Source organism: Elgaria multicarinata, chromosome 9, assembly GCF_023053635.1.
Source record: "Elgaria multicarinata webbii isolate HBS135686 ecotype San Diego chromosome 9, rElgMul1.1.pri, whole genome shotgun sequence".
NCBI lineage: Eukaryota > Metazoa > Chordata > Lepidosauria > Squamata > Anguidae > Elgaria > Elgaria multicarinata.
Window position 1 is genome coordinate 49,037,822 of NC_086179.1, and position 12,665 is coordinate 49,050,486.

General features: G+C 45.0%; 1 protein-coding gene across 1 annotated transcript in view; it reads left to right on the forward strand.

Moving 5' to 3' along the window:
- The first annotated feature begins 3,727 nt into the window (after nucleotides 1-3,727).
- PPFIA2 (PTPRF interacting protein alpha 2) overlaps nucleotides 3,728-12,665 on the forward strand; it is a 295,048-nt gene continuing 286,110 nt past the window's right edge. Inside the window, exons 1-2 of the mRNA XM_063133830.1 lie at nucleotides 3,728-3,782; nucleotides 11,817-12,067. Of these exons, the coding sequence (XP_062989900.1) occupies nucleotides 11,819-12,067 (249 nt within the window). The 5' untranslated portion in view covers nucleotides 3,728-3,782; nucleotides 11,817-11,818. The remainder of the gene's footprint in view (nucleotides 3,783-11,816; nucleotides 12,068-12,665) is intronic.

Here is a 12,665-nt window from a genome sequence, read left to right on the forward strand (position 1 = left end):
CAAGGGTTGTGTTTGCCCTGACCCCTTGCCACTGCTTTATTGCTAGATATACTTTGACTGACACTTCAGAGAATTTCAAGCTGGTATCGCATGTCATGAGAAAAAGCTACTCGTCTGCAAAACTATGAAAGATTCAAGAGTTCTCTCCTCCTTTGCAAAACCCTCTCTTTCTGTAGGGTTTACTTTTGAGCAGTGAGTCAAAGTAATTTACTGCTTAGAAGAGTGTGTGTGAAAGGTTCCGTGAATTATATATTTATATTTTAAATATAATATAATATATTTTACCCTACCCAGTGCCTGTTTACCCTACCCTGTGCCTGTTTGCATTCTCTTCCCCTCCTTATTGTTTTATTATGGTTTTATTAGAATGTAAGCCTATGCGGCAGGGTCTCGCTATTTACTGTTTTACTCTGTACAGCACCATGTACATTGATGGTGCTATATAAATAATAATAATAATAATAATAATAATAATAATAATCCCACCCTTCCCCAAGAAGCTCAGGGTGCTGTGCCTGCTCCACCCATTCTATCTTCACACACTGGCTGCATTCAGATAACACAATAACCACCGGTGGTTTTAGTTGTCAACTGTCAGTGGAATGGTCAACAGTTATTTGTGTCGACTGCCAGGCAAAAAACACCCCACAGTTGAGTTTTTCATATAATAATAATAACAACAACAACAACAACAACAACAACAACAACAACACTGGAGAAACACAACTGGCTGCAGAGTTGACAAGTAGCTCAATTAGTGGTTTTTGTGTTGTCCGAACTGAGCCAGCAGAGTTTGCTACCTATTGAGTGGATTTTTTGCTCCCAGGCAAGAGTGGCCAAACCTGCACTGACTGCTCTGCTACAGCCAGCACAACTCTCAGAGGCTGCTGGGATAGCACTGGGAGGACTGAAGGAGGATGGGGAGTGGGCAGGGTCTGTGTCAATCAAATTCTGGGTTGACTATGAATCCACTCAATGTGAGCCTCAGCCACCCACAGTTGTGTAGGAATATGTTGTGTGGGGAGTACCTGAAAAAAACACCAACCATTAGTAGACTAAAGGGTTGTCTAACTGTGGCTGTTGGACTGAAAGAATCTGATGGTCTAAGGAAGCCCTCTCCAACCTCATGCCTCCAGATGTGTTGGACTAGAACCTGTTAAAAGTGAGGAAACAAAAGACTAGCAGTTCCAGAATAAGCATCTAGCATGGAAGCAGCACACAAACTGTGTATGTATGTACATAGTTCTTCCCACAGTGGATCAGAGTAAGAAAAGGGGCAAAGCAAAAGAAAACTTCCAGACAGCAGCCGCAGCCTTTTCCAACCTGATATCCTCCAAATGCATTGGACTACAACTCCCAACATCTTCCAGCCAACTGCTTGGAACTGTAATCCAACACATCTGGACTCCACCAAGTTGGGAAAGGCTGCTATGCAGTCACTGCCAGACCCACTATGTCTACCTGAGTGGCAGCAATCTTAGGTACACCTATTCAGAAAACTCATTGGATTGCACAGCCTGAAACACCAGTGCAATCCTATGCTTATCTACTGAGAAATAAGTCCCATTTTCAATGGAGCTTACCCTAGGTAACTGTGCATATAGGATTGCAGCCTTAGGGTGCAATCTTATGCATGCTTAGACTGGGGAAAACGCCCCACAATTCCCCAGCCTGTAGCTGGGGGATGCTGGGAGTTGTATGACTTTTTTCTGTTAAAGAGTTTTCTGGGAGTTTTAGGACATTGGCTTGGCGATTCGGGGAGTTGGACTTTTTTTCCTGTCTAAACATGCACAGGCTTGCTCCTTTAACCCATTTTACTCGGAAAGGGAAGCCCCCTTGAAATCAGCGGGAGGACCTCCTGCGAGCCAGAACGTACTCCAGAGATTGTCAAGAATCCTCCTGCGAGAAGAGGAGATCTGCATGAAGGGAAGCCCACGCGGGGGTCACCAGTGGCCCCAAAGAAGGGCGTGGCCTCGACATGTACAAATGCCTCCGTTTCAGTTCTCGGCAGTCTGAAATGGCACTCCGAATCGGAAGACAGAGGGCGAAGAAAGCGCTGCCGCGGCTTCTGGACGTCTTTTCTCTAATAATAACTCGTGCGCTGACTCGTCCTTCGCGAGGGCAGGAGGGAGAGCGGGGATGGCAGAGCGCTAAGGCTGGGCGAGCCGTGAAAACGCGGCGGCGGCAGCAGCAGCAGCATCTGGGGAACGGTGTGCGTGCGTGAGGCAGAGAGCAGCCGACGTGATTACTTCAGAATTTATTTAAAGGCTGGTGGAAACCACTGCAGCAGCTTCCAGGGGAAACCCCAGCCCTAGGAGGGAGAGCCAGAAACACGCCTTCCGGTCCTCGCTCCTCACGTGCCGCTCCGTGTCAAGGAGCTTTGCCGCGCAGCACTCGCACGCGTACCCACTGCGGAAGAACACGTGTCGGCTTTTCTAGCAGGCTGCCTTCCCGGCGTTGTCGTGCGATCCAACTGATTGCACGCGATATCCGATTACTGCGGGTGGGGAGGGAAGAAGGAACCTCCGTTGGCGGGGCTGCTTTTCCGATTAGATCAATTCCACGGCCCGATCGCTCTCAATTACCTCTTGGAAATAAATTATTCTCGCAGTGATCATTACTTGATTTGAGGCGGAGGGGGAGTAAAAAGGTAGTTGTGAAATATGAAAGTAGCTGGTGACATGACTAGTGTCTTCTTCTCTCCTCACACACTTGGATAGGACTCTGTTGCCTGACCCCCTTATTTGGAAAAAGATCGAGATGTATATCAGAAGGCACGAATGGTCCTTCATCAATGTGCACCGGGTCATCATCATGGTGGATTTTCAGTTCTTGTAGAAGTTGAATCTCTTGAATAGGTCTAGCAGGAAAATCCTCAAACTGCCTGCAATCGTTATGCAAGGTTATCTCAGAATAAATCCCATTGAACACAGCGGAATTTAGGCGGCAAACCTATGTTCACTTCTCCCAGAGTACGTGCCATTGAACCCAATGGGCCTGACTTCCGAGTAGACACGTTAGAGATGGGCACTGCTGCTTCTCAGGGCGCCGTGTAAGTCTTCCAATCCAAGTAAGCGGCACTGAATAAAAGATGTACTTTTGAGTAAACCTGCATAGGATTGTACTCCACAAGTATGTAGCCTGTATTTATTTATTTATTTATAAACTATGGTTTTCCCATTTATTTATTTAAGGCATCACCAGTCTTTAGAAAATCAAATTATGATTTTCACTGGGAAAATCTGAGATACAGCGTGCCATTCCAGCTGTCACTCCTCAAAGTTGAAATCCAAGAAAAGCAAAATCCCTTCTTGTCTCTCTACCACCTCCCCCCCCCCCCCGGGCGGGTCTTAATCCGCTGACTTTCCCAGCCAAGAAAAAAAAGGGGCCGCTGGAGCTTTAAGAGCCGCCTCCCCCCCTCTCCTCCTCCTAACAATGGTCTCAACCGAGCTCTGCTTCTCAAAGCAAAAATCGTAATATGCCATTTTTCCCATGGACGTTTCCCCCTTTCGGCTGCCGGCGAAGTGACAGGAGGAAAATGCTGAGGTGCCGCCAAGCCGCTCCTGCCGCCGCTGCCGCCGCCGCCTGCCGAAGGGGGCTCGGGTGGGCTCCTTCGGGTGTCTGCTCGGAGCGGGAGCGGCAGCCTTGCTAGGGAGGCGAGTTGAGCAGCGCCCGGCTGGGTGTGCGAGAGTGAGCGCCCGTCGGGAAGGGGAGAGCGCGAGGGAGAGCGACTGCGGTTGGCCCCGATTCCCCGAAGACGCGGAACGAAGAACCAGCATTAGGTATTGCAACCTGCTTTGCCCGGCGGCGCAGCCCTTCCCTGTGGAGAGCCGGCGGGCAAACGCAGAGTTCCTCTGTCTGTGTGTGTGTGTGTTTGCAAGGATGGCATTACTGGAGGAGGGGAGAAGAGGGGCGTTCTGTCCTTTTAAAAGTCTTTTGGGGGAAGAGAGATTTTCAGTGCGTAATATTCTGAAGTCAACTTCTTAAAGGCTATTTCTTTTCTTTTAATGACGGGTTGGGTTTATGGGCGCTGGAAGGCATGCCAGATGTTGCAGAAGCAAGACTGAGCTCTTAATACCACAGAAGCCCGCTCCTTGTTGGGTTGAAGGAGGCAGCGGGGGTGAGGGGAGAGTGGAAATGCTCTTTTCTTTTTCATTCATTAAAAAAATGCTAATAATAATTAAAGGTGATATATCACAGCTCAGCTGAAGACGCCCGGCAGGGAAGGAGTTAACTAGGAGGAGAAATATGCATGCAGTGCAAGTCAGACAATGGCACGGATTTTCCTCCTGGAATTGCTCTTCGTGGGTGAAGTGAGGTGTAGCTGACAGCATCTTGGGGGGGGGGGGGTGGAGAGAAGGGGAGGCAAGAGGGGGGAAAGCACTGCAAGGGGGGGGACCTGGTAGTTTTCAAGCATATTGTCTATTTGGATTTGTTGCAAATTGGGTGGGGGGAATGGTTGAGCCAAGTACTATTAGAAAGGCAGGGAGAGTTCTTGCAGCTGATGTCACAGCCGGCACAGAGCAGGCGTGATGGTGTTGCCAAAGGGGCAAAGTAGCTTCTGATTAAGGCGCCCTGAATGGGGAAATGAATTCTCCACAGCTGGAAGTGGAGGACTCCCAAGAAAAGGTTTTAGAAATAAACCCGCAAAGTCGCTTTGTAGTAGTAATCCTCCCCCCCCCCCCACCGCCTATTCTGTTCCTCTGAAACAGTGAGTCTTCAAGGTGAACTATATCTGAATGGTTCTCCGAGAAAGAAGCCTTTGTGACGCTGTGATTGTGTTCATGAATTGTTCATCCCACTTCCTACAATCAAAAGGAATAATGTTGAAGAGCGAGTGCCAGGGAATGAACGCAACTGACCTGTGGAGCAGAATTAAATATCACTCTTCTGATTCCAGGGTTTTTACCTGGCTTGTTTGATATCAAGAGCTACAGAGAATCTGGTGGGTGGGGTCCAAATGAAAGATGAACCTAGGACTTTGGTGTGCTTCATCAGTAGAAGTTTTCTCTCTCTCCTTTTCTTCCCCTCCCCACGGTAATGATTTAGAATGAAAAAACCATCTGGAATATGAATATGTAGTTCAGAATTACTGCATATTCTCTCTTGCTCAACTGAATCTCCAGAAGTTCCAGTCCATACTGGTTTGAGGTTTGGGATTCAGGGGTAGGGTGGGAGAATATAAAAAACTTATCCTTGTAGTTAACTATGAACTATGTAAGTTGCTTTGATTTTTTGTACATTTGGAATATCTGAACTCTTATACTGTATTTGGTCACAGAACCTAACAATGAGTCAACTACTCCAGTTGCTCTTACTGATAGTATGCCTTGTAAGGTTGTGCTGAAAGTATGCATGTCCACAACCAGAAAAGAAATGCCTTTCACGGTGAAGTTGAATTTGTTTATTAAAAACTGCTTGTACATCGAAGACAGTTCACTCAAACTGCATTTTGATATGACTACTATGGGGAGACCATATCCTAAGGGAGGTGCTAAAGCTCAGTGGTAGAGTGCATGTGTTGCATGTGGAAAGTCGCAGGGTGAATCCTTGGCATTTCCAGTCAAAAATGATTCTGCGTTTCTAGTCTGGGAAAGTTATCTGCTCGAGACCTTGTAAGCTGGAGTAGACGGTGGTTGGACTACATGGGACAATGATGTAATTCCATCCATTTGAAAACCTGCCTCAAGAAATGGGATCAGCAACAAAAACTTGCAGGGTGGAGAGTTCTTCTTCAGGGTTCCAGCCAAATACTCATACTCATACCCTTCTCCAAAATACACCCCCCTCCCTCAGTTTTTGCTTCCTGCCATCAACACACACACAGCATTCTGCAGCCACTGAGCATGCTCATCCATCAGCGGACTGTTCTTTTTTATTTTTGCTTTATTAACCCAACTCCTTCAAGGGGTTCCCGCACCCCAAAGTTGTCTTGTACCTCTGCCGAGCTTCCTCCCCCCAGCCTCCTGATACCTCCCTCCCACTGGGATGGTGTCATTTTGCCTATGTAAGGACTGGCACTCAGAGAATGAGTACAGGGCCGGTGCCAAAAGTAGCCATTGTTGGGCACCAGCAAGGGCCTGCTAATCAAAGTCCCCGGGGTGTATTCCTCTGCTTCACCATTGCAGCTTGCCTTTTCACCTGTCTGGGCCTCTTGCTCTGACCCAGGCAACAGTGGTGATGAGGATAAAGAGGAGCAGTAGATGCCACCACTGTCCACTTGCTCACTAGCCCTCTGCCAGTCGAGCAGGCAAGTGGTAGCAGCAATAATGAGGAGGATGAGGAGCGAGAGCAGCTGGTGACAATGGCAGTGACAAAGCAGATTCACTGAGGGAGAAGGTCCGTGGAAGGTGTCTTGCCCAAGGGCCCTCACAAACCTGGAGCTGACACTGGGTGAGTTTGTTACTGGAATATAGGACATTATAAGCATTGATCCGCACGTCGCTCCCAGAGCGCTTCTATGCGACCCCAGAGCACCCCGAAAACGATAGTCTGACTTCCCTGTAAAAGAAATGAGGAAGAGCAGTCCATGCCGCCGCCGCCGAGAGCTCTCCGCCGGCGAGGAGAGCTCGGCAAAAGAAGGCGGGGTAGAGAGCTTCTTCCGCTCTTCACCCCGCCTTCTTTTGCCGAGCTCTCCTCGCCGGCGGCAGCGGTGGTGGCATGGACGGCTCTTCCTCGTTTCTTTTACAGGGAAGTCAGACTATCGTTTTCTGGGTGCTCTGGGGTCGCATAGAAGCGCTCTGGGAGCGACGTGCGGATCCCCCACTTGTCTAGCTTAACATTCACTAATTTCCACCAAACTTTATGGTAATACCAATGCCTCTAGAAATGCAATATGCTTTAGTGACATAATTGATATATGTAAAGAAAAGACCACAACAAAAAATTCCTATTTGAATTCACAGACACACCTGAAAAATAGCAGAGTGTAAATCGATCAAGTCAGATTTAGTCACAAAGCCCCATTTTTTAAGCATGATCCAGGATTCTTTTGTTGCTGAGCTTTGTCCACCAAAGCATGAGTTTTATGACCTCCAGAAACTGAACTTTGTGCATAATACATTAATTCCATGAGCTCTGCAATCAATCAAGATTATCTGGAGTGGAATTCATTGCTCACACTAGTATGAACAATCCCAAATTCTTACAATTAGTTCATTTGTGTCCTACTGCATAGAGTCAGCCTGCATCTTTTACAGGTCATGTCAGGCTGAGTTTCTTAGGGACTTTATTTTTTCATTTAATTTGCACACAGAAAATACATCATTGAAATAAATACACCCATTTTCTTTCCTTATTAAAGACAGATCAGGAGTATTAAAATGATTTCACACCAATAATTACAGAGCATTGCTTCATTATATCTGCCCATCGTGGTGTTTTAAAAACTATTCTAAGGTGGAGGTGTCCATGCCTGGTAGGCTTCTGATCTTTGATGCAAGTATGTTAATCAATTAACCTCATCAGAATGCTTTATGAATCTAATGATCGCCAGTTAATAAGAAAATATTATTGGAGGACTCATGCTGCAGAAGAAAGGAAGTGCACAATGCATTGTTAGATGGATGCCTTTTTCTCTTCTCTATTTCTACAAAAAACCAGACGTTCATTGTAAAACATTTTAATCTGAAGATCACACTAAATATATTCCTCCACCCCCGAAATATGCTGAGAGACACATCTCTAACAAAATCTTTATCGACTATTCAGATATAAGGCATGATTACCTCAGATTACAAGAGCGATTTTAAAACTACAGTGTACAATCTATTTCCCACTGAAGTATTTTGCAAAACTGTCACTTATTTTAATTGAGAGAAAGTGTAAAGGACAATTGGGGTTCAACAGTTGTTATTTTCTACTTCTATCTTATTTAAAAGGGACTTTTGTGAGAAACTCCACACTTCTGGTTAATTAAAATCATTAACTTTGCTTAATGTATACAAAATAGCAAACTCAAGCAAATAATTATGGATAAGAAGACAAAATAGGGTTAGTGAAAAACAAGGAGATATAAGCATGCTCAGATAAACTGCAAGGTTTGCAGAAGTAGAAAAAATATTGGGGGGGGGGACAATTTCCCCAAACACCCAAGAAGGATGTAGGGGTGAGTAAATCTGCCAGTTTCGTTTTCTCCCACATTGAATTGTTAAAATCTCAAGTTTTTTCTTTCTTGCATATGGAGAATTTTGTCGATTTTGATCAATTCTTCTCAAAACTTAACTAAAATTCTCATTCATCTGCACCTGCCAAGTTCAAATGATACAGCTTGTCCCAGCATAGAGAGGAACATGTTGTACCTGTCTGCCATATGAGGAGATAGTTGGTAACCCTTGTTCAACGCTATTGTTGTTGAATGTACAGAGATTCACACCTAGACTTCGAAGAGCTAAGCGCTCAAAGCCCTGGGCCCTGGAAGAATGAATCTGAAAATTTCAGTTTCTCCCACATTAAAAAAAAATGAAAACAAATTAACCCAAAGTTCTTTTTGTTTTGAATATGGAGAGCTTTTCAAATTTTGCTAAATTCTTATCAAAATTGAATGAAATTGGAATTCTCACCCCCTAGGATTGAGTTTGCTCTTTCACCTCAGAATGCTTAGTATAATAGGTGTTCGTTTCTGAGTGTAGAAATGTAATTAATGGAGAGAGCAATCCAATCGCCCTTGACCAGAATCCGAGCTCCCCACCCCCTCCTGCTTGCAGCCAGCATGGAGAGAACTACAAAGGCAACTTCTGAGGGAAGGGAACGGGGTGTGCCAGAGGGTTTGGAGGGAACAGCTTATGCCCCATCACCAGGCTTCACCTGCCTCCTTCCCTTCCCGATGCTCAGCTAGAAAGGCGAAAATGCCTGTCTAGCAAAAATACAGTACAGCAGGAGAAGCATGGAGGTGAAGATCACCTCTGCCACTTCTCCCACTCCCTGTTGGAGGGCCGTAAGGCCATCCCCATAGGACTGCACCCAAAGAAATATAATGCATCAATGAATGTTTGGGGTGAGACTGAAACATTGCAGTGGTCATGGAGTGGAGTATCCTGCAAGAGGGCATGGGTGGCTGGAACACTGACGGTGTAAACCTATGCATGTTTACACAGAACATTCCTACAACTCCCAGCATTCCCCAATCAGCATGGGACTTTTTCTGTTTAAATGTGTGTAGGGTTGCACCCTCAACAGAAGTGCTCCACAGTGCAACATTATATTGCAAGTTGGACTTGTACTTCCTAGTTTTTTTCTTTAATAATGAACTCTCATTTTTTCTTACATTTTATAGGAAGGAGGGTAGAAAAGTGGGGCAAACTAATACAAATCAGTGTGGTTCAGAGTCCAGTATTTGAGGCCCAATAATGGTTGCCAACAATATTGTAAGAGTGTTGGCTCCAGACTTTGGAGGACCCTTGGACAAGATGCTTTCATTGGGGCGGGGTGGGGCATGTATTCCTGAGTGGGTCTGCTTCCTTGCCAGAGTCATCACTGCCCACTTGCAAATGGGCAGTGATGACTGGGCCAAAGAAGAAGAGAGCAAAACAAATGTAGGGGCCCCCTCCTCAGTTCTTGTCACTGCTTGCACTCTTGAGGAGGACAGGCAAACAGGCAGCAACAGGGTGAGTAGGGATGGGGGCTCTAGAGTTTAGCAGTGCCCTACTCCTGCTGGGCTCTGGGCCTTAGCCATTGCCCAATGATGCTGACCTCTGACCCAGACCTGGATCTAAGGCAGCAGTGGACCATCTTTTTTCTGTAGAGGGCTACATTTCCTCATGTGGGGAAAGGACATGTTAGTGGTAGTCAGGACCAGAGCCAAAAGTGGGAGGGTTACCCCATTTTTCTTTCTGTCACTTTCTCTTCTACCTCTTCCTCCCCAACCAGAAGACTGCCAGGGAAGGGACAGATGGCCCTTTACAGAAGTCTGAACCATTTGCATGCAGAGGGCTTTTGAAATTTGGCTAAGAGCAGCATTAAATTAGGCTGAGGGTCATGGTTTTGGTGTCTATGGCCGGGTTTAGGTGCAACATGTAAATGACTTACCAGTACATGTTCTGTGCTGTCCCTGCAGCTGCTTACGATACATGCTGGTGCATACATATGCAAGGTTAGCATACCAGCACCACATGCTTTGGGGCCACAGTGGGCTGGTGGTCTAATATGGCTGTATGGAATGCTTCCTCATGCTTTTCCATATGGCATTGCTGCACCAAAACTGGGCCTAATGCTGACGTTCTTGCTCATTACCATCAGAGGAGGTTTGCTTTAAGTGTGCTGTTGAGTCCCTGGAGAACTCTGCCACCTGGTCCTACATCACTGTTCCCATTGGTGGAGTGGAATGATTTCAGAAGAAAGCAATTAGATGTTTCTTGTGGGATTGCAAGCGTACTTGAAAGTTACCCGTTAGTGGCAAATGAAAACATGATGAAAGGACAATGCATTAGACACAGAACCACACTCCCTTACTATATGAGAATGCTTTTTACCGCTGCTGCCTATGCCACCCAATTTCATCTCTCTCTCTCTCTCTCTAAGATATGGGAAGGAGGATTGTAATATATTTCATTGTAACCTTTTACCTATTATGTCTTAAATCTCTAGTGTAGATAATGTAAAAATAACTACTACTACCTGTCTTGTTGATTAATGCTCTTCTATGCCCTGAGGAGCCCAATCATATGGTCCAGCTAGGATGATTGCAACTGTGTCTCTATGGGCACTTGTGTAAGCTAGCTGGCAACTTACACACAATCTCACATTAACTCAAGCATAGTGGTTCCCCCCCCCCATTGATTCAGTTTGGACACTAATTAAATAATTAAAGTAGAGCAGGAAGAGGGAGTGATGTTTCAGATATAATGATATGCAGTTGTATTGGGTATCTTTCTCAAAACATCCCGATTGTGCTTGATGAGACCACTTTATGGGAGAAGAATGGAGTCCTTTGCTTCCTGTTGATCATATCCAGTTTAAGATTTAAAGTGCCTAGCAAGAGTATGAATAGCCTAACCATTTTAGTTAACAATTTTGGCTAGGATACAATAATTCTGTTCATGTTCATTTTTGGATGTTTTAAGGCTAATCTTTTTTTAAAACTAGCATAGAATTTTTAAGATGTTGGTCGTAAATGTTTATTAAAAAAATATATCCAACAGCATATTGGATTTGCGATATTACCTTCTGTTGTGCAGCACCAGGCATCTTAAGAGAGGTTATCGTAATTGTGACATTAATTGCTTTTCCAAAAACCACCCCTAGGCCAGGTTATAACAATCTTTGAACATATTAGCTCTGTGGAAGTGTTTCTGTTCTCCTTGTAACCCATTTTAGGGGAGGGATTACCTAGACAGCCATTAACTTTCTTCCTGGAGGAAATCACCGAAATGGAGGGCTCATTCTGGACCAGGCTAACTGCTAAGAAAGCTAGATTGATTGGACATTCTTTCAATTGACTTTCTGCTGGGCTCAGGGTGGGCCCTGCTATATGAAAGTCTTAGGAAAAGCTCTCCTTGACAATTAATGGTAGCTATATGGGCATCAAGACAAGTAGGCAGAAGATGACATACAGGATATTGTGGGGGTGGATAAAGGTCAGATAAAAAGAGCTAACTTTCAAAATGAAATCTTTGACATGATTTCAGAGGACACTGTCTGTGTCAATCTGCTGATGAGACATAAGACCTATCTCTCTTGAAACAGAAATATACTGGGAAACAGTGGGTCATTGCGATCAGTTTCTCTAAATGATATTTTTATATATGTAACGCCTTCCCAGATGCTTTTATACTTAAAGTTTTTTTTCTTTCCACCCACCCCCTTCCCCTTATTTTAAGCAATGATGTGCGAAGTGATGCCAACGATAAACGAGGACACCCCAATGAGTCAAAGGGGGTCCCAGAGCAGTGGGTCGGACTCGGATTCTCACTTTGAACAGCTCATGGTGAACATGCTGGATGAAAGGGATCGTCTCCTCGACACGCTTCGAGAGACGCAAGAAAGCCTGTCTCTGGCACAGCAACGCCTTCAGGATGTCATCTACGACAGAGATTCTCTCCAGCGACAACTCAGTTCTGCACTGCCCCAGGTATGATGGCTACTATAACTACGTTTTCTGCAACCTTAACTCATCAACCTTATTTCCCTAGCTTGTAATGTCAAGTGATATTATATGTGGTCCTTAAAGATAACATTTTTCCTGGAAAAGTAGTTGTCAAGCACTTTTCTAATGGTCTGACCATTAGATTTAAGCATTTGCTCTTTTTTCATATTTTTATACCAACTTTCCGCTGAGGCCACCAGTGTGGTGTACCACAAATCAAAATCAAACAATAATACCATGAAAACAGCAATAAAAACATGCTGCATATTGAGACAACATTAAAACCACTGGTATTGCTAGGCACTGTGTGAGTATTTTGTTTATGAACTTAAAAAGGAAGCAAAGTCTATGGATGTGCAAATTATTTCAGATATCCTAAACATCATATATCCTTGATCTAGAGCTTTATATGTGCTAAACTGCACAGATAGAACCACTATGAACTTAAAACTGAGTGCAATCCTATGCATTTCTGCTCAGTGGGGCTTACTCCTGAGTAACTGTGTTTAGGATTGCAGCCTGAATGGTCTTTCTGATTCACTTCAGTAGGAAAAAACCCTTGCTGCGCGGAAACCCCATCTAT